The sequence below is a fragment of the Oryx dammah genome, unplaced genomic scaffold, assembly GCF_014754425.2.
Source record: "Oryx dammah isolate SB20612 unplaced genomic scaffold, SCBI_Odam_1.1 HiC_scaffold_24, whole genome shotgun sequence".
Classification (NCBI taxonomy): domain Eukaryota; kingdom Metazoa; phylum Chordata; class Mammalia; order Artiodactyla; family Bovidae; genus Oryx; species Oryx dammah.
This window is the reverse complement of record NW_024070208.1, coordinates 70,092,771-70,113,476: the sequence shown is the minus strand read 5'-3', so window position 1 is coordinate 70,113,476 and position 20,706 is coordinate 70,092,771. Positions and strand designations below refer to the sequence as shown.

The 20,706-nt window shown below is 44.4% G+C and overlaps 2 protein-coding genes across 2 annotated transcripts in view; both read right to left on the bottom strand.

The window, feature by feature from the left end:
- Positions 1-20,706, bottom strand: part of LOC120883302 (multidrug resistance-associated protein 4-like) — a 296,729-nt gene that overhangs the window by 148,567 nt on the left and 127,456 nt on the right.
- Positions 1,357-12,908, bottom strand: LOC120883311 (multidrug resistance-associated protein 4-like). Its single transcript, XM_040267350.1, has 4 exons — positions 12,835-12,908; positions 5,559-5,669; positions 4,898-5,018; positions 1,357-1,623 (listed from the first exon to the last, which is right to left on the bottom strand). The coding sequence occupies exons 1-4, from the start codon at positions 12,906-12,908 to the stop codon at positions 1,567-1,569; spliced, it is 363 nt and encodes a 120-aa protein (XP_040123284.1). The 3' UTR covers positions 1,357-1,566.

Below are 20,706 nucleotides of genomic sequence, written 5' to 3'. Positions count from 1 at the left end.
ACTTTTATCATTAGATAAAAGAGACTTACTCTTCTAGATAGTAAGAGACTTACTCTATTCTTAATGGCAGAGGCTGGATTCACCAAGGCTTGGAAAACTCATTGTTCCTCACAGGCGACCACAGTGGAACAAGAACTCTTGAGAAAAGTCATGTGTAAAACCAAATTTTCTAGACTATAATTAAAGTTTCACTTCTACCCAGATTTCACAAAATTTTAACCATTATGAATGCAATCTTTCAGAAAGAGTCTCCTACTTCCTTGACTACATAAAGAAAATGGATTGAGGGGGGTGGAGGAAACAAGTGAAATAGTTGAGGGAACGTAAGAGATACAAACTCCAAATTATAAAGTGAGTAAAAGGGGACTGGAGGCACAAAATAAATAGATAAAAATTTAAAAAATAAATAAATCATGAAATTATACAACATAGGAAATATATTCAATAATATTGGAATAATTTTGCAAGGTGACAGTTGGTAACTAAACTTATCATGTAGTGTATAAAATATTAAATCACTAATTATGGCAGAAAGTGAAGAGGAACTAAAAAGCCTCTTGATGAAAGTGAAAGAGGAGAGTGAAAAAGCTGGCTTAAAGCTCAACATTCAGAAAATGAAGATCATGGCATCTAGTCCTATCACTTCATGGCAAATAGATGGGGAAATAGTGGAAAGTGTCAGAATTTATTTGGGGGGACTCCAAAATCACTGCAGATGGTGATTGCAGCCATGAAATTAAAAGATGATTACTCCTTGGAAGGAAAGTTATGACCAACCTAAATAGCATATTCAAAAGCAGAGACATTACTTTGCCAACAAAGGTCCACCTAGTCAAGGCTATGGTTTTTCCAATAGTCATGTATAGATGTGAGAGTTGGACTGTGAAGAAAGCTGAGCACTGAAGAATTGATGCTTTTGAACTGTGGTGTTGGAGAAGACTCTTGAGAGTCCCTTGGACTGCAAGGAGATCCAACCAGACCATTCTAAAGGAGATCAGTCCTGGGTGTTCTTTGAAAGGAATGATGTTAAAGCTGAAACTCCAATATTTTGGCCACCTCATGCAAAGAGTTGACTCATTGGAAAAGACCCTGATGCTGGGAGGGATTGGGGGCAGGAGGAGAAGGGGACGACAGAGGATGAGATGGCTGGATGGCATCATCGACTCAATGGACGTGAGTTTGAGTGAACTCCAGGAGTTGGTGATGGACAGGGAGGCCTGGCGTACTGCAATTCATGGGGTCGCAAAGAGTCAGACACGACTGAGCGACTGAACTGAACTGAACTGAACTGATGTATACCAGAAACTAATATAACATTGTAAGCCAATCATACTTCAATTTAAAAAATTCTTTTAATTTTACATTAAAAACTTACATATGCTTAGAAAAAGAAAAGAAGGTGGATATAAAACCCTAATTTATAACTCAAGGTCATCACTGTGGATATTACTAACACCTAATGGCTAATGGCTAATGCTATGCTCTCAAGGACCAGCAGGGCACACACAGCATGTCCCCTTCTGCTTGGTTCAAGGTCCCCTCCTCCTCTCCCTTGCTGTGTGGTCCTCAGTGGTTGCTCTCAGCCCACAGTATCTTTGCCACCAGCAGCCATTCCTCAGCCTCCTGGGTTGAGCAAAGTGAGGGACACATGGAAGAAACTATTGGGAAATAAATGCAAAGACCACTCAGCTCTTGGGGAACCAGCCGTGAGTTGAGGCACAAAGCCCACTGTGGGATGCAGAGGATTCTGTTTACTTCCTGTCCATTAACTGAGCTCCAAAGTGAAGGTTTACACACACGTGGGCTTCCCACAGCCTCCAAATGGATCAGACACCATCAGCAAAAGTGGCTTCAAACAAAGGCCAAGTGACCGGACAAGGCTGGGCCACTTCTAAGAGTCCTGGGAAAAGGGCATAACTCCCAGCAACACCTCCCCTCTCAGGGGAAGGGACTGGGTGAACCCACTCTGGCTCTCTGAGGTCACCCCACTTACACACCAGCAATGGAGACCTCGCCTCTCAGAGAGAAGCGCTGATGACCTGGGGAGGTGGTCTCTGTGACTCAGGCCCAGGCAGAGGCTTCAGGCTCCTCCTCTCCACCCTGAGGGCCCCAGGCAGGTGGAGACCTGTCCTCTCTACCCACAGTACCCGTGGAGGTGCACACAGGGGCCAGGGGTGCTGGGAGCTCTCCGGCTGTTCTGTTCTAATTAGGGGTGACCAGCAAGTGCTCCACAGCCTGCTACTTGTTTCTCTGAGAGGAAGAGATACTCCTCAGTTCTCACAGGACAGTCCATGGAATTCTTCCTGCCAGAATACTGGAGTGGGTAGCCTTTCCCTTGTCCAGGGGACGTTCCCAACCCCGCGATCGAACCCAGGTCTCCCTCATTGCAGGCAGATTCCTTATCAGCTGAGCTATCAGGGAAGCCCTTCTCATAAGAGAGAGGTTTTCATATCTCAAAATCCGAAAACCCTAAAAGCCTCACTCTGGACTGGCGTCACCCTGCTTTCTCCCACTGGTGCCGCCAGGAGTACCTGGAAGGCCCCGCTCATGCTGTGGGTGGAAAGACCACACTGCTTGGGATTGTGGATGATCCACGGGGTATTCTGTGCATCTGAGGAATTAAAAGAGGGCTGGAGATCTAAAAGGAAATATGTTTGTGTTTTAGAAATTCCTGGGCTGAGTTTAGATTTCCACCATCTAAAATATAAAGAACAACAAGCAGTATAGATTGATCACAACACGGGAAGTTGCTTCAGAAAATCAATTATTTAACTAACCAGCACTGCTACTAGTACTAGCAGTACTACCACACAGATGAGCCCCTAAATTTACGTCCTCTACTCCCCACTTCTCCGCCATGACCACCCAGCAACCAACCTCCTGAAAGGGCCCAGGGCTCTTCCAGTTCCACGTTATGCAGCCCCAGGCCTGGCCTTCCTGGATCCCCAGCAGGAAGTATTACTGGGGCTGGACAACTTTGAAATCAACACTCCCAGCACCACAGTGGGGAGGATTCCCTCTCAGGAAGAACCCCAGATCCTGTGGCCTCTCCCACTATGTCTGCTTCTCCCACGAGCTGCCACAATCAAGATCCAGGACTCATATTAGAATAGGGTCCATCCAAGGCTTAGTGACCCCAGCCAAGGAGCCAACAGGCCAGGACAGCAAGAAAAACCAGCAGCTCAGTTCAAACCGAGCCACATGGGCTATGCTTTGAACCCCCCTGATTTTAAGACTCTTTAACATCTGGTACCAAAGAGAAACTAGAGAACCAGGGACAGCAGAGAAAGACTTGCTCCAGGATATGATCCAACATTAAACCCGGAGGCCACTCATCTAACCAGGCACCTGGCATGAGCCACAGGCAGACACCGAGGCCCCAGGGTTTCCTGATAAGCAGAATTCATGAGAGCTCTGCTGTGTGAGGTCAGGAAATCCTGCACAAACAGGCCACACCAGCTTGCCACCTGGTATTTCAAACAGAGACTTACCGTGACTATGTGGAAATTCCATGACTGGACAGCTGCACGCGGGACAAAGAAGGGCTGGGGCAGCCTGACGGGCTCCTGCTCCCTCTCCCACCCCCCGTCCTTCACAAGGCACCGCAGTACATAGGTGGTCAGTGCCCTCTCAAAGGCGGCACCCTGCCCCACACACCTGTCCCACCTTCTGGCACAGTGGCCAATCCTCTTCTGACATCAGTGAGAACTCCATCCTCCAGGACCATCCAGTCACCTGGGAGCTGACGGATTCTCTGTCTCTCCAGTTGAGTGGGGCAGACTTCACCTGCCCAGCTGCCCACTGCCTGCAGTGTCCTCAGTCCAACACAGCCTTTAAACAAGAGCCACGCTGCCCACCTGTAAACCACCTGGCCCACCCACCTCACCCCCAACACGATGGACTGAGGACAGCTCACACCTTCTCCACCTTCTCCACCCCGTTCACAGCACCTGCATCTTCCATCCCTCCTGCCCTCACACACTCCCAGACCGCCCGTGTCCCTAAGGCAGCTCTAAGGGACCACGGAGAGCACGAGCCCCCCAGCGGGGTCTGCAGCAGACCTCCAGCAGGCTCAGCCAGGACAGGGGGCTGCTGGCACTGTGTCCCCAGGTGGACTGTTCTCTGGGGGATCTCGACCCAGGATCTTCAGGGTCATGGAGCTCACTGACCTCACAGCTTTCTGCCTCTGGTTTGCCCTGCACATTCCCTCCTACACCCTCTGCCAATGCCAGGCTATCAGGACTACCCCTTCAACCAGGAATCCATCCCCACAACCAGGGAAAGAAAGCAGCATGGAGGGTCCAGAGAATTCATGGTGGAGCTGGAGCTCCTCCCTATGGGGGCTTTGCTCATGCCAGCCCACGAGGAAGGGGACAGCCTGGGCCAAGGTGTGCTCTTAGGAGTTCTGGGTGGCTACAGTCCAGATGCAGGGCCTGGGTTCTTAGAAAAGCATTTATCAGATATGACCTGGTCAAGGTAACAATTTTTACCTTGTTAAACTATAACAAAGCACCATAAAATGTACGTTATTCTGGGCTCGGGTCCAAATTACCTTCCTCTAAATCACAGGGCACATATTGCCTGAGGTTGCTGGAATCTTCTTTTGGTCCAAGGTCAAACAGTGTTTATACTGAGCACCAGGAACTTTCTACCATAATATAAAATGTCTTTTATTTAGAGGCCATCCTTCCACAACACTCTTTCATCAGTCAAAAGAATAGTACCCGTGGAGTCCAGTCTTTGCCATTCTAAAGATAAATACAACCTCTGAGCTCTATCATGTTTCCATGAGGGTTTATCCTCAGACAGACTACTGGCCTCTCACCCACTCATCCCGTCCACCTCAGTACTGAGATACATACACCAAAACTCAATGCACAGTATGAAAGTCTTTTACCTCCAGAAATGTAAACATTCCCCAAACTACACAGGATTTCCAGTAACACTTTACGATCGCTTTCATTAAGGAAGGCTCCCGTGCGTCCTTCTGGGCTCTCTTCACTTCCTGATCCCAGTGCCTGCGATGAGAAAGAGAGCACAGTGAAGAGCAGCCTGTCCACCAAAGGGAAAGGGGGCGGGGCGGACTGGGAGACGAGCCCGCCACTACAGGGCGATCTGCGGCTGCACAACAGATGCCGGCTACCTGCTCACAGGCTCCTGAAAGACGAGCGGTGCAGACCCTGAAGCACCAGAGAAACAGGCCTTGAGGGAAAAGTTCCAGATTCTGGAAACAAGTTCCTGCCAAGCTTTGCTGGACTCACAGGTCATGAGCAGCTCAGGAGGGCAGACTCACTCCTCTAGGGACCCCACCTCCGAGACAGAGCTCGGCCTTCAGGGCCGTGGCTGCGGGCTCCCTCCACGTCCATGGATGCAGGGGGAATACGCGCTCTCCCAGCCTCCAAAGTGGACTAAGCCCGGGGTCAGCCTGAGGGGGTGAGTGTGCAGTGTCAGGCGAGGAGGCTTAGGAGAACCCAGAGGAAGGCAAAGCCTCCCCCAAACCTTTAGCCCCACGTGGAAATTCTCACTCTTCCTCCCTCCTCCCTGCTGCCTGTGCTCACCCTTGCAGCTCTTCTCCAAGGCACTGGGAGCGATCTTCTGGAAGCACTGAATACATGTCATCTGGTTCTAATCTCCGTTTGTGACCGATTTTAAACAAGGGGTTTAGCCACCTGTTAAACATGAAAAGGAGAGTGACATATATTCAAATCACACGTCTCTAATTAGAAACCTACATTCATGGACATTGTTAAAAAAAAAAGAAGTCTACAATTTAAACATATAAAGATATAGGGGAATTTAGACATGTGCTTACACACATACATTCTAGATATAGGAAAGTCATGCTGGCTTATACATGCTATAACTTAAAAGCAGGCTGTTTGTGGCCTACTGAACATACATTGTACATCTGCTTTAATTATTAAGGAAAAAATATATCTAGAAATGAAAATAAAGTAACAGTGTTTCAGGCAAGCAGAATAGAGCTGAATGGCCATTGTGGGTAAGGCTGCAGATATGTTCCTGTATTACTGAGGACTTAAATCTTCTGAACTGTATCAGATTCAAGGATACCTACTTGGCACTATTAGTAAAGAACCCGTCTGTTAACGCAGGAGATGTAAGAGATGCTGGTTCGATCCCTGGGTTGGGAAGATCCCCTGGAGAAGGAAACAGGAACCCACTCCAGTATTCATGCCTGGAAAATCCCATGGACAGGGGAGTCCAAGGGGTTGCAAAGAGTCGGATACGACGAAAGTGTCTGAGCACCAGTCATATTCAAAGCAGTTTCAACCCTGATGTCAAGATCTTCTTAGATCAGCTGTCAACAGAGAGGAATTTTTACAGGCAATTATCTTATGGACACAAAACCCTGAGTCTAACAGGCTCTGGACCCTGAACTCCTTACCGTCCTGTCAGACTCCCCTCAGTCAGAACACTCATGTGAGCCTCATTCTGACCCCAATCTTCTGAAGACAACTTCAAGATAAGTAACACCTTCCCAGCTAAAATGCACAGTTGATTCTTCTTATGGTCCCCCTTGGTATCACTCTCAGGCAGATTCATTTATTTTAAAAAGTAACATTCAAACATCCAAAAGGGCTGGAATTTTGCTGACTTTTGGATCTGTCATCATCAGCCTCAGTCGGGGAATAAATACAGCCCGCCAGACTTTCAGGGAACTCCACTAACAGCTGATAGCATCACCAAACTGTGGTTTAATTCCTCCATGCCCAGGCTTCTGCCCAGGGACATCAAGGTTGCCCACTGCCACCACACCCCTGCAAAGGCGTATGTGTTAGTCAAATCCCTGTTTTCTGGGAGTTCAACCAACTGTTCACTATGAGCCCTCCACCTACAGGCATGGCTGACTCTAGATAGTTATCATGCTTAACGGCTGTAGGAACAGGATAATGCCAAACATGGAGGGGTCTGGCCATGTGCAAGTACCCTGGATGGAAGGGCACCACCACGAGCCTAAACTTGACTCAAGAAAACCCAGAGACAGTGTGTGCACCCCTGAGGGATGTTTATTCCTCAAGGCCCCTGTGGCAAGGGCCACCCATGTTGGGTGATCAACTGTCTCCAAGAAAACTACCAGGGGACACTGGGCTATAGGTGGTTCACACCCAGATCAAGGTTACATTCAGATTTTAATTACACTCGCACAACCTGTGAATCAAAGGGGCCATTCATCTAGTCAGGAGGGAAGCTTGACTGGTAATAGCAGTTGTCTCTCTTGCAGGATCCCTGATACGCCTAGAATGAGACACAATTTATAATCCCATAACCATAAAAAAAAAAAAGTCAGAGACTGGCCTGGGTAAGTAGAGAAACCAGTTCTAACCTTAAAATGACAAAATCTTACTGGACCCTCTGGCCCACATGACTCTTGACCACTACAAAGCTCTTGATTACCTGCCGGCTGATCAACGGGGAAGCTGTGCCCCAGCAACCATTTTCTGTTGTTTCTGTTTTAATACAAGCGATCTGATAAAAGAGAGTGCATCCCAACTGCCAAAGAAAGCAACTTGCAGACTAAGACAAATATCATACGGTATCACTTATACATAGAATCTTTAAAAAATGGTACAAATGAACTTACCTACCAAACAGAAATAGTTACAGATGTAGAAAATGAACTTACGGTTACCAGGGGATAAGGGAAGAAGGGACAATTGGGAGACTGGAATTGACATATATAAACTACTATATTTGTGTCTGACTCTGTGGCCCCATGAACTGTTGCCCACTAAGCTCCTCTGTCCATGGGATTCTCCAGGCAAGAATATCGAAGTGGGTTGCCATCTCCTTCTCCAGGGATTCTCCCCATCCCAGGGATCTAACCCAGGTCTCCTGCATTGTAGCCGGATTCCTTATCATCTGAGCCACCAAGGAAGCATATATAAAATAGATAACTAATAAGAACCTACTATATAGCAGAGGGAACTCTACTCAATACTCTGCTATAGCCTTTATCTTTTTTCTTTTTTAAAGAAAATAATATTTTTTAAAAAGTGGATATATGTATAATTGATTTACTTTGCTGTACTCCTGAAACTAACACAACATTGTAAATCAACTATACTCCAATAAATTTTGTTTTGTTTTGTTTTGTTTGTTTTTAGAGAGGCCACTTGGCTAAACACTCAGAACAAGAATTGCATGACTGAAAAATCTGTGACAGTTTCAAAAGAAGGATCCCCAGATTCTCCGAGCTTCTAAGGCCATTCTTAGAGCCCTTCCAGTTACTCTCCTTCTCTTGCTCTTTGCTCCATGATTCCTCAATTGTCTCATTAGTTTTATCTCTTGGAGAACTGGGATAATGAAGCTGCAGATGGTCTTTACCCAGGGCTATGAGAAACTGGGACTCTAGCTTGGTGACAAGCAGATTCATTTTTGTTGAATCAGGAAAAATTCTGCCCCTCTAACCTAGCATATGACAATGCCCATGCTCAGCAGGAAGCATTTCAGAAGACCAACATTTGCCCCTTCAGAGTCTATCAGGAAAGAGGAGCAGTAAAAAGGAAAGGCTGTTGCCCTAGAATTATATCCCTGTCCCTTTCTCAAATGGAAACCAGTTGCTCTTATCTGACTTTCAGACTCAATCATAAAAGGAATGAGAAAAGTAAGAACCGATTAGAACTAGCCAGGACCCAAATGGCAGAAGACCTAACCTCCAATAGACACAGAGCATCATTACACATTCACTGTAATATAGTAGCATGCTAAATGAACCCACTAGGACCATTACAGTTGACAATGCCTATGACAACAAAGTGAAGAGCTCATACAAGGACTAAAAAGGAGTGTGTTCTTAATTTCAGGTCCAAATCACACCCCGCTCTTGCATAAGCCATGAATATTCCTCCTCTGTTAATCGGATTTCCTTCCATTTGCTTCAACTCTGCTAGATACAGTGTCTAAGCCAAAGTGGGCTGAGAGGTTCACTTGCAAACTAGTCTCCCTTTCTCATTCTTTGGTCGCTGAGCAAAGCTTGTGCTCTACCAGTCTCACCATCAGTTTACTTATTGGTTGTGGGAATCTGAGTGGAGAAAGAACCTCCCCATCATGATAAGGGGTCTCAGCCTGGGCCAGGACCCTGGAACAAGTCCAGGCAACCAATTCCATGATAAGCACAGCAGTTACATACACAAGACATGCAGACTCCAGAACGAGACTGCCTGGCTTGAGAAGATCCCACTCCACCGCTTACTAGCTGTGTGATAGTAAGCAACTCACTCAACCTCTGTGCTTCAGTGTCTCCAGGTGTGAAATAAGAGGCTCCTTCCTCTCCAGCAGGAAAACTGGAAAACGGTGCCATTCAAAGTCTCCACCTTCGATTTCTATGCACATACATTTTCAAAATCAACAAAGAGAATGTGCTTTGAGAGTTTCTTGCCCTACCTGAAATTAAAGAGATATTTATCTATTTTGCTATTATTTATGGTGAAAGTGAAAGTGAAGTCACTTGGTCGTGTCTGACTCTTTGTGACCCCATGGACTGTAGCCTACCAGGCTCCTCTGTCCATGGGATTTTCCAGGCAATAGTACTGGAGCAGATTGCCATTTCCTTCTCCAGGGGATCTTCCTGACCCAGGGATCGAACCCAGGTCTCCTGCATTGTAGACAGACGCTTTACCATCTGAGCCACCAGGGAAGGCCATTATTTATGGTAACCACACACATATTCCTTCTTCTAGGACCTTCTTTCCTTGCTGCTGCTACTGCTGCTAAGTCACTTCAGTCGTGTCCAACTCTGTGCAACCCCATAGACAGCAGCCCACTAGGCTCCTCTGTCCCTGGGATTCTCCAGGCAAGAACACTGGAGTGGGTTGCCATTTCCTTCTCCAATGCACGAAGGTGAAAAGCAAAAATGAAGTAGCTCAGTCATGCCCGACTCTTAGCGACCCCATGGACTGCAGCTTACCAGGTTCCTCCATCCATGGGATTTTCCAGGCAAGAGTACTGGAGTGGGGTGCCATAATTTTCTGGCTAATGGACTCTGGTAAGCCAAAATGATTTCTTACCAACTTGGGACAGTGTATCAAAAAAACTGGAAAGTACACTGTAACATGCTTTCCTTGTAAATGTGTGCTCACTCAGTTGTGTCTGACTCTTCACAACCCCATGGGGACTGCAGCCCACCAGGCTCCTCTGTCCATGGGATTTCCCAGGAAAGAGTACTGGAGTGGGTTGCCATTTCCTTCTCCAGGGGATCTTCCTGATGCAGGGTTTGATCCCCTGCCTTCTGCATCTCCTGTATTGGCAGGTGGTTTCCTTATCCACTGAGCCACCTGGGAAGCCCCCTTTCTTATATATACTGCTCATCTACTATTAGAGACTATGAATTTGGAATCACATTTAAGAGTTACTTTTCTTGATTCTGTTCCATTTCTTTAAGGATAGATTGTCCACTTCAATTTCCCTTCATAAGTCTTTATATATTTGAGAAGAAATATTTTATGTTAGCAGCATCTTTAAAACCTTGAGACATACAAAACAAGCTGAAAAAAAATGAGCAGATGGGAACTGCAATATGTCTTTCCAAAGACTTTATTCCTCAACGTGTCTTTCAAAAGAGTTTCTGTAATATGCTTTACAATATTAAAGGCATTTGTGAGTTGCTAAACACAACACAAGACATATATAACAGAGATGTTTTTATGAGTTCTATGGGTTGCTTAATGTGTCTATTTAGGTGAATACACATTGAAAATAATGATTTATGGATTAAGACACAGTTCTTACACACTTGTAAATAATTTAGTTTGACATTTTGTTTATTCCTTCAAACACTCTATCTTTTGATTTTTTTCTACACGTTATAAGTTGTTATAAATTATATTGTGCTTTGCACAATAAAAGTAGCACTTCACGAGTTTATTTTATGTCAAGCACTATGCAAAGTGTTTCAGATTTAATCCTCACAAGAACTCTGTAAAAAAATACCATTCTATTTTATAGATGGGAAAGTTTGGAGATATTGTCCCAATCCCCAGGATCACCATTTCTTAGTGATGGACATAGGATTTCAATCTAGTTCTGATCTCTGAACCACAAACTTCTTCCCAGATTCACTCAACAGCAGATGGAAGTATCTAAGTATAAAACAGTGCATATAGCTAGAAAAGTAATATAAAAATATATACAGGGACTAGCATACATAATTAGACTTAACAATGAAAGGTCATAAGAAGTGACATCTTAAAAAAAAAGAAAAAGATAAACAGTTAAGTATACTGTCCCAGAATGTTAGGTAATGTCAGCTAAGATTAAAAAGAGCTAATCTTTATACATAAGACTCATTAAAAGTACTACAAATGTACTTTGACTCTATGAAGTAGTCCTGTTGTCCCCAAAATTGGAATTTGAATTTATCAAATGAGTAGATACAATTACCAAATTGCAGGACATATAGACGTTAGAGAAACAAACAACCTTATGGAAACCAATTAACAAAATTCAAACTGAAGAAAGTACAAAAAAACTTAATTTCTTCAACAAATAAACAGTATGAGTGAAAAAAAAAAGACCAGGATTCAACCTAGACAAAAAGAGAATCAAGAGATACACCCACCAACTCAGAAACATCAGAGAGGAATTATGAGGTAAATGAGAAAGGAATGATGACTGGACATTTGATATAAAGTAATCATCTTTTTTAAAAGGTATGATAATGATATTATGGTTATAATTTAAAAAAAGATGACTCTTTACCTTTTGGAAATTGATACAAACGAAATGATACATTGTCTTGAATCTGCTTCAAAATAATATGGAGTGGGGATTGTAGGCAGGAAATCAAATAACCAAGAGATGTAGCCACATACACTGGATATACCACCATCAAAACAAGCATAGGAGCTGCCATCCCCCTGGGGATCCCCAAGACTGTCCCATAAAAGAAGTATCAGAATTTGTGGGAAAGATGAATGGGTTAGAGTTGAGAAACTAAAGATCTAGTAATCACTCAAGAGTGATTAAAGTCCAAAGCTTCAGGCCTGCCTTTCTGTAGTCCCAGCTATTAGATGAAGACTTCATTTAAGAGCTTCAGCACTCTGCAGCGTTTTTCATCTGTGTGTTTCCTCCCAGATTAGGGATCCTTCAGTGGTTTCAGGACCATAGGACTCCTGGGCAGGGCCATCTACATCAAGACCATGTATTGCTTCTCTCAGCTAGAGATCTGGATAAGAACCCACAGGTTTCACAGACCCCATCCCCAGGGTTTGGTCCTCAAAGGCGGAAGTGGAGATATTTAGAATAGGGAAAAGGGCTGTGGTCAAATAGACACTCTGCTCCTGGCTGTGTGTCCCAAGAAAAAAGCAAAAGGTGTTCCAGAATGGTGTTCACATTCATTTCATAAAAAACTGTTGTGTTTTCTACGCACATGAAATTGGCCTCGACTAGGTACCAGGACAAACAGTCAACCACACAGGCAGGGAGGCAGGGAGAGAAAGAAAGACATGGTCACAGACAGGGGGAGAGAGGGAGCCCAGGGCAGCTGGAACTCAGATGTTCACCTAAGGAACATGGGGAAAGGTGGGGACATTATTGGAAGATGGCAAAGGTGCAGGTCACTGATTAGATAAAGAAAGTTGTTCATAAGCTGCTTCCTTGGGGTGAAAGTTACAGCTTCTTTCAGAACTGACAGTGAATTGCTGAGCTGTTCTGAGGCAGCTGGATAAGGTGGACACCAGGTCCCTGGGTCCTCCTCCCACCCCTACTGCCACCAGTCCCGAGCGCACCCTCTCCTTGTCCCTTGGTCCCCAAAAGAAGCCACCAATGTCAGGCTTGTGCTGGCAGGAATTGTCACAGCTTAGATGGGGCGCTCACCAGACAAACAGGTGTGAGCAGAAGTTCGCCTTCTGCAGCGGGCTGGTCTTCACCTCCAGGGACATGGGCAGCATCTTGCCGGCCAAGGCGGACGCAGACTGGGGTCGCCCTGCTCAGGAGGCAGTGGCGCTCCTGTTGCTCCTGGAGGTGCCAGCGGGGATGCTGGAGACTGGCCGCCCCACAGGTCCACTGGGCCAGAGCCTGAGAACACCTGCTCCTGAGCCTGGAGCGCCCTTTGTGCACCAGGTCCCACCTCCCAGGACTGAGAAGCCTCCAGAGTCTGCCTTTGAGGCACCCACTCTGTGCAGCTGCTGTCACAGGCATAGGATAGATGCAGCGTGCCACTTGTGGGGCTACAGGACCAAGGGACACCCAGGTAGACACTTCCAGAAGCCCCACGCAGGTAGGAGGCAAAGCTACAAGCTCTTTGATAAAGGCAGGCAGGCAGGCTGACTGCAGGGCACAACCAGCCAGGCTCCCAGGAGAGTCCCTGGCTGCAAACTCTGGGGAAGTTCCTGCTCTGAGTCCAGGAACTCACCCAGAAGGTGGAGCTAGGAGGCTCAGGCCTCGCCCACCTCTGCTTCTCAGTGGCTGCCCATGCTCTGCAGAGGAAACCCTGAGAAAGCTGGCAGAAGGAGATAGCAGCCCACCCTCTGGGCACGCTGCCCTCATCAGGATCAAACAAGGGTGCTGTGGGAAGGTCTCCAACTGGAATGGAGCAGGACCCTGTGGGGTCTTCCAGGGATAGACCCTACCCCCACCTCATGCCCTCTGCCTGGCTCTTGTTTGTAGAAAAGCTTCAGTCTCCCAGGCCTCCTCTGAGTCACAAAAGGGTGGCTCAAGGATGATTGGAAGAATGTGAAGATGTAATAACAAAAAAACGTCATCAATAGATTAGCCATACAGCAGTCACAGAATCTTTACAACAGGATCTAGTGCACATTCCTGAGTTGTTTTGTAGATGCTAAAAAGTCCACCAGGTGGAAGAAGTTAACTGCATGATGACCAGGATAAACTGGAATCTAAGGATTTATGATGATAACCCCTGTTACATCACCTTGCTCCTCCACATCAAGCAGAATATTGTATGAGCTAATCAAGTACCCTGGACTCTCTCCCTCAGCTTGCCTTTAAAAATCCCCCCCGACCGCCCCCCGCCGAAATCCACCGGGGGGGTTCCAGCCTTCTGAGCATGAACAAACATCCTGTACTCCGTGCTTGACCCTTGCAATAAACCTTTCTTTGCTCAGAACTCCCAACTTTTCAGTTTGTTTCACCTCAATGTGCATTAGGCACAAGAACTTGGTTCGGCAAATACAAACCAGGCACCAAATATTTGATGAAGGCCAACAACAGGCTTTAGCACAGATTATGGTTATAGAACTGCAGGACTTAGAGAAATGAAACAGAAGATTGGAAAACTTCAAATGATTTCAAAAGATGAATTCATGCAGTCATTGGAGATCTCCACAACATGTGAGATGGCTTGCATCTCACAGGTTACATTGTGGGGGGACTCCTGTGAGCTTTCTGCTGCCCTCCTACAAGGGGAATTTGGTAGAGAGAGATTCCCTTATGATATCTTTCATCATGAGCTCAGGGCCTGCCTAGCAGAGTAACAGTGGCATATGTTGCAGGATACAGGTTATGCGCATTTGTGGAGAACTTACTTCATTTTTAACTCAAACAATGCCCTGTTCAAGGAGGTGTTATCTCTATTTTACAGATGAGAAAAATGAGGCTCAAAGACAGCACTTCTCCAGGGTCTTCAAATCGATAAATGATGAATCTTGATTTGGATTCAAATCCAAGACCAGCATGACTGTCTTGGATGGTCATGGATTCAAGTCCAAGACCAGCATGACTGTCATGGATGGTCAATGTGTGAAAAGTGCCAAGAATATGCCATCTGAATGAATCAATGACTGTAAGACTGAGAACAAAATCTTCAGACCTCACTCATAAGTGCTAAGTTATTTGGGTAGATGTCTTACCAGTTCAGCCGCTTTTCTTCCCTTTCATTCTAAATGAAGAAAGATCAAAGTTTGTGGAGCTTATAACAAGATCATCTCATTATTCTTTGATAATTTCCCATGCACCTTGGCTAAAATAGTGTTATTAACAATGACTTTTAGCTTCAGTTATGCAAGATGAATATGTCCTGCTGAACTAGGACATGGCAATGTGGCTACAATTGACAATTCTGTACTGTGTCCTTTTCATTTGCTGAGAGTAGAGCTTAGGGGTTCTCAACATAAAAGAGAGGAAAAAATCTAAATGATTAAGATGTGAAGTGATAGATACATTAATTGGCTTAGTATGATGAGCATTTCAGTGTATATGTATGTCAAGTCATCAAGTTGTACATCTAAATATATACAATTTTTGATTGTCAATTAGACCTCAATAAAGCTGGAAGAGAAATCAATTTTAAAGAAATCCTTAATGTATTCAAACATTTTTTATAACTCAAACATGTAACAATAGCAATGTGTTATTTTCTATTAATGGACATGATGGTTATCATACTATTTTCTTGATATTATTTTCTTAATTTTCATGCAGGTTTGAAATTTTCTATTGCAAAAAGGAAGACAGAGATGAAAATTGTCAGTTTTCAATTACCCATCTTTCTGGTGTTAACTCTTTCTCAGATAATGCAATCTACAATCTAAATAATCACTCCTCACCTAATTTCCAGTTGTCTTTGAAATTCTCTACATTTTCCATCCCTATAAGTGTTCAGCTACTAGTTCTTCTTCAAAGATGAAGAAATTGCTTGCTGAAGTTGGGAGTCTGGTGACTTCCCTTGTCACAATTCCCCAGAATGTTCTCTCCAGTTCCAACTATCTCAGGACCATAGTTGTCATCTCTAAACTGTCAAATCACTCAGTATCTTCAGCTTCTGGTGTATTTTTTTTAACTAAGATTTTTTTTAAACTTCTTAGCATTCTTTTCTGAATAAACTAATATGATGTTTAGAAGAAATGTTGAAATCCAGTGTTAAATTGTTCACAGAAGAGTGGCTCTAGAGCCAGGGGACCAGATCCTTCACTCATCCTCCTTCCTACAGGGTCAGTGTGAGCCTCAGGATTTGTGAAAGCATTTTCTAAAACCTAAAACAAGATACAAATAAAACTTTGTTTTGAACAGATGTTCAGTGAATGTCTTTCAGGTGCAGGACCACTAGGCCAGACACAGAGTTTACAAATGGGGTAGATGTCATAAGACCTCTATCTGCACTTGTTTACTGATCTGAAATGGCTCAATACTACGACTAAAGGAGCAATAACAAGTGATGGAGAGGATGCAGAGAAACCAGCATCCTCATATACGGCTGGGAAAGTAAAACGGTACATCACAAAGTTACCACATAACCCAGCAATTCTTCTCATAGTTATCTATCCAAGATAAATGAAAACATATGTCCACTTGAAAACTTAGTTGCAAATGTTATAACACCATTATTCAGTAAAGATAAAGGTGTGAGGGGTGGGAGGAAGAAAGTGTACACCACCTTATGAATGGGTAAATGAAATCTGGAATTACATGCAATAGGATATGATTTGTCAAGATAGATACACTGATGTATGCCACAAACCAGAAGAACATTGAATATATTATGCTGAGTTAATGAAGCCAGCCATTGACTCTAGTGAGGAGGACAAAACAGTATCTAAGGAGAAATGCAATCTTGTTGGACTTGTTGCTTCATTTCCAAACAAACCTCAGGGATAGATAGTGGAAATTTGTATCTGTGCAAACTATAAAATATTATATGGTCTACAGCAGGGGTCCTCAACCACTGGTCTGTGGTCTGTTAGGAACCAGGCCACATAGTAAGAGGTGAGTGATGGGCAAGGGAGAGAAGCTTGATCAGTATTTATAGCCATTCCACTCATCACTGACATTACCACCCGCGCTCCGCCTCCTGTCAGACCAGCAGCAGCATTAGATTCTCATAGAGGCACAGACCTTACTGTGAACTGCCCACAGAGGGATCTAGGTTTTACTCCTTATGAGAATCCAACGCCTGATGATCTGAGGTGGAGCTGAAGGGATGATGCTAGCACTGGGGAGCACCTGCAAACACAGATTATCACGAGCAGAGAGGTTGACAACACAGAGACCAAAATAAGACAATTGCCTGCAGACTCATATCAAAATCCTTTCAGTGAGTGGCAAGTGACAAGCTGCATCTGCTGGCAGCCTGTTAACAGTAGCACGAGTTGATGTACTTCAACTGGACAGCCGCATTTTGTGATAGGCTTACAGTCAGAATCCGACACTCATTTCAGTGTGCACAAGGCCTACCCATTATTTTTCATCAGCAGCTCTTCCCATGCTGCACACTTGTCTCCCTCTCAGTCTGGTAAGCCCTCAGCTAACTTTACCAAAATGAGTGAAAAACAAACACAGCTGGAGAGCCTCTTTGATAAGGGGGAGAGACCCAATGATGAGAGAGCAAAAGACTCTAAGACCACCAACAAAAATAAATTTCATTTAAGACACAATATCGAGAGTTCTACTTCAATTATGGGTTCATTGCAACACATATATGTGGCAACCAGTTATCCAACAAAGTAAAGTGGCTGCATTCCATGCCAAACTGGATCTATGGGGGTGACAAGTGAACATTGAGATTTTTGACAAGTTTCAGATATTAGCAGAGATTTTGAAAGAGACTGAGCCAGGGACATCTTTCTCCCAGCTAGTGTGTGATCACCTATCTCAGCTTTCTAAAGAGTTTGAGCATTACATCCCAACAACAAAAGACTTTTGAATTGAGAAGGAATGGATCCACAACCCATCTGTGAATAAGCCGGGTGAATCGACTTTGTTCATACTAGAAAGAGGATCAGCTTTTTAAGACTGCAAATGATGATGACCTAAAAAGTATGTTTGAGGCAACTTCAAATTTCTATACTTTCCTGATTAAAGTCAAGGCAGAATAACCTGCCATAGGATATTCTCTGTGGCAGAGATTGCCACAAAGCACTGAAAAGCCTGCTTCCATTTCAAACAAGCTATCTTTGTAAAGCAGGGTTCTCTGCAGTGACAGCAATCAAAGCAAGATCACAAAGTAGATTGGACATAAGAATACACTTCGGGTGTCACTCTCTCCCAACACCCCTGGATGAGACCATCTAGTTGTAGAAAAAGAAGCTCAGGGCTCCCTGATTCTGAAATATAGTGAGTTATATAATTATTTCATTACATATTACAAGGTAATAATAATAGAAATAAAGTGCACAATAAATAAAGTGATTGAATCATCTCGAAATCATCCACTCTCCCTGGTCCATGAAAAAACTGTCTTCCATGAAACTGGTCCCTGGTTCCAAAAAGGTTGAAAATGATTGGTCTATAGGATCTCTGTCAAATCGTCAGAGCTTTAAGTGTTAAGCCTGCAGCAGGTATAAGAGCAGTACTAAAATGATTCAGCTGAGATAATGCTGGTCCTCAAGCATTTTCAACCAAGACATATAGGAAAGTGAAATTCACAATTTAAACATAATCCTGTGGGTATCCATAGTTCTGAATATAGTGATAATTTCTCTATCACTTCTCCTAGTAATATATCCACCTCTGTAAACTCAGGAGTGAGCACCCAGCTGAAATCTAGCCAATCATCATATGCCATGACCTTGTTCAAAGGGCTTGGTTGAGAGATAACCTCATGGCTAACAAGACCAAATGGATTTCTTCCTTGAGAATGTTGAGCAGTGAGGGGTGGGGTGGGGGGGAGGTGAGGGTGATTTTTGTTTTGTTTTTTGGACAGAATGGTGTGGACCTAACAGAAGCAGAAGATATTAAGAAGAGATGACAAGAATACACAGAAGAACTGTACAAAAAGGATCTTCATGACCCGGATAATCACGATGGTGTGATCACTCATCTAAGGCCAGACATCTTGGAATGTGAAGTCAAGTGGACCTTAGAAAGCATCACTACGAACAAAGCTAGTGGAGGTGATGGAATTCCAGTAGAGCTATTTCAAATCCTGAAAGATGATGCTGTGAAAGTGCTGCACTCAATATGCCAGCAAATCTGGAAAACTCGGCAGTGGCCACAGGACTGGAAAAGGGCAGTTTTCATTCCAATCCCAAAGAAAGGCAATGACAAAGAATGCTCAAACTACAGCACAATTGCACTCTTCTCACACACTAGTAAAGTAATGCTCAAAATTCTCCAAGCCAGGCTTCAGCAATATGTGAACCATGAACTTCCTGATGTTCAAGCTGGTTTTAGAAAAGGCAGAGGAACCAGAGATCAAATTGCCAACATCCGCTGGATCATGGAAAAAGCAAGAGAGTTCCAGAAAAACATCTATTTCTGCTTTATTGACTATGCCAAAGCCTTTGACTGTGTGGATCACAATAAACTGTGGAAAATTCTGAAAGAGATGGGAATACCAGACCACCTAACCTGCCTCTTGAGAAATCTGTATGCAGGTCAGGAAGCAACAGTTAGAACTGGACATGGAACAACAGACTGGATCCAAATAGGAAAAGGAGTATGTCAAGGCTGTATATCGTCACCCTGCTTATTTAACTTCTATGCAGAGTACATCATGAGAAACGCTGGACTGGAAGAAACACAAGCTGGAATCAAGATTGCCGGGAGAAATATCAATAACCTCAGATATGCAGATGACACCACCCTTATGGCAGAAAGTGGAGAGGAACTAAAAAGCCTCTTGATGAAAGTGAAAGAGGAGAGTGAAAAAGTTGGCTTAAAACTCAACATTCAGAAAACGAAGATCATGGCATCCGGTCCCATCACTCCATGGGAAATAGATGGGGAAACAGTGGAAACAGTGTCAGATTTTATTTTTTGAGGGGCTCAAAATCACTGCAGATGGTGACTGCAGCCATGAAATTAAAAGATGCTTATTCCTTGGAAGAAAAGTTATGACCAACCTAGATAGTATATTCAAAAGCAGAGACATTACTTTGCCGACTAAGGTCCGTCTAGTCAAAGCTATGGTTTTTCCTGTAGTCATGTATGGATGTGAGAGTTGGACTGTGAAGAAGGCTGAGCACCGAAGAATTGATGCTTTTGAACTGTGGTGTTGGAGAAGACTCTTGAGAGTCCCTTGGACTGCAAGGAGATCCAGCCAGTCCATTCTGAAGATCAGCCCTGGGATTTCTTTGGAAGGAATGATGCTAAAGCTGAAACTCCAGTACTTTGGCCACCTCATGCGAAGAGTTGACTCATTGGAAAAGACTTTGATGCTGGGAGGGATTAGGGGCAGGAGGAGAAGGGGACGACAGAGGGTGAGATGGCTGGATGGCATCCCCGACTCGATGGACGCGAGTCTGAGTGAACTCTGGGAGTTGGTGATGGACAGGGAGGCCTGGCATGCTGCGATTCATGGGGTCGCAAAGAGTCGGACACAACTGAGTGACTGAACTGAACTGGAGAAATGGATAACCTCTCTTTCCTTTCTGATGAGGGAGTTTTAAGAACATGACCCATGATTGGTAACCATGTGCCCCATTTACATTGAGAGCCTTAAAGAATAAAGCAGGCACTCAGGGAAAGTCATACAGTCAACAACTATTATTAAACACCTACTATTCCAGGATCTAGGGATATATAAGTGAATAGGATGAGTGGTATAAAGCAGAGACTTTGTAACATCCTGAGGCTAACAGGATCCCTCCTTGGACATGTGACCTGCTGGAGCAGAAGCTGTCACTTTCCAGCTTGTGTCCTCTGACTCTTCTCCAGGACTAAGGAGCTCACTGCTTATCTGCAACTCTCAACTTAGGGCCTCTTTCTAGCTATGGAAGCACACTGGGGCCATATGAAAAGCAAACCAAAAACCCTGGATTCAACACTTAACCAGTGATGGATGGGGACTGG

Coding starts and splice junctions, on each gene's coding strand:
- LOC120883311 (XM_040267350.1), bottom strand. CDS start 12,908: ATGCTGCCCATGTCCCTGGAGGTGAAGACCAGCCCGCTGCAGAAGGCG. Junction 5,670..12,834: donor TGCTCACACCTGTTTGTCTG/GTGAGCGCCCCA, acceptor CATGTTTAACAG/GTGGCTAAACCCCTTGTTTA. Junction 1,624..4,897: donor GAATGTTTACATTTCTGGAG/GTAAAAGACTTT, acceptor TGCTCAACCCAG/GAGGCTGAGGAATGGCTGCT.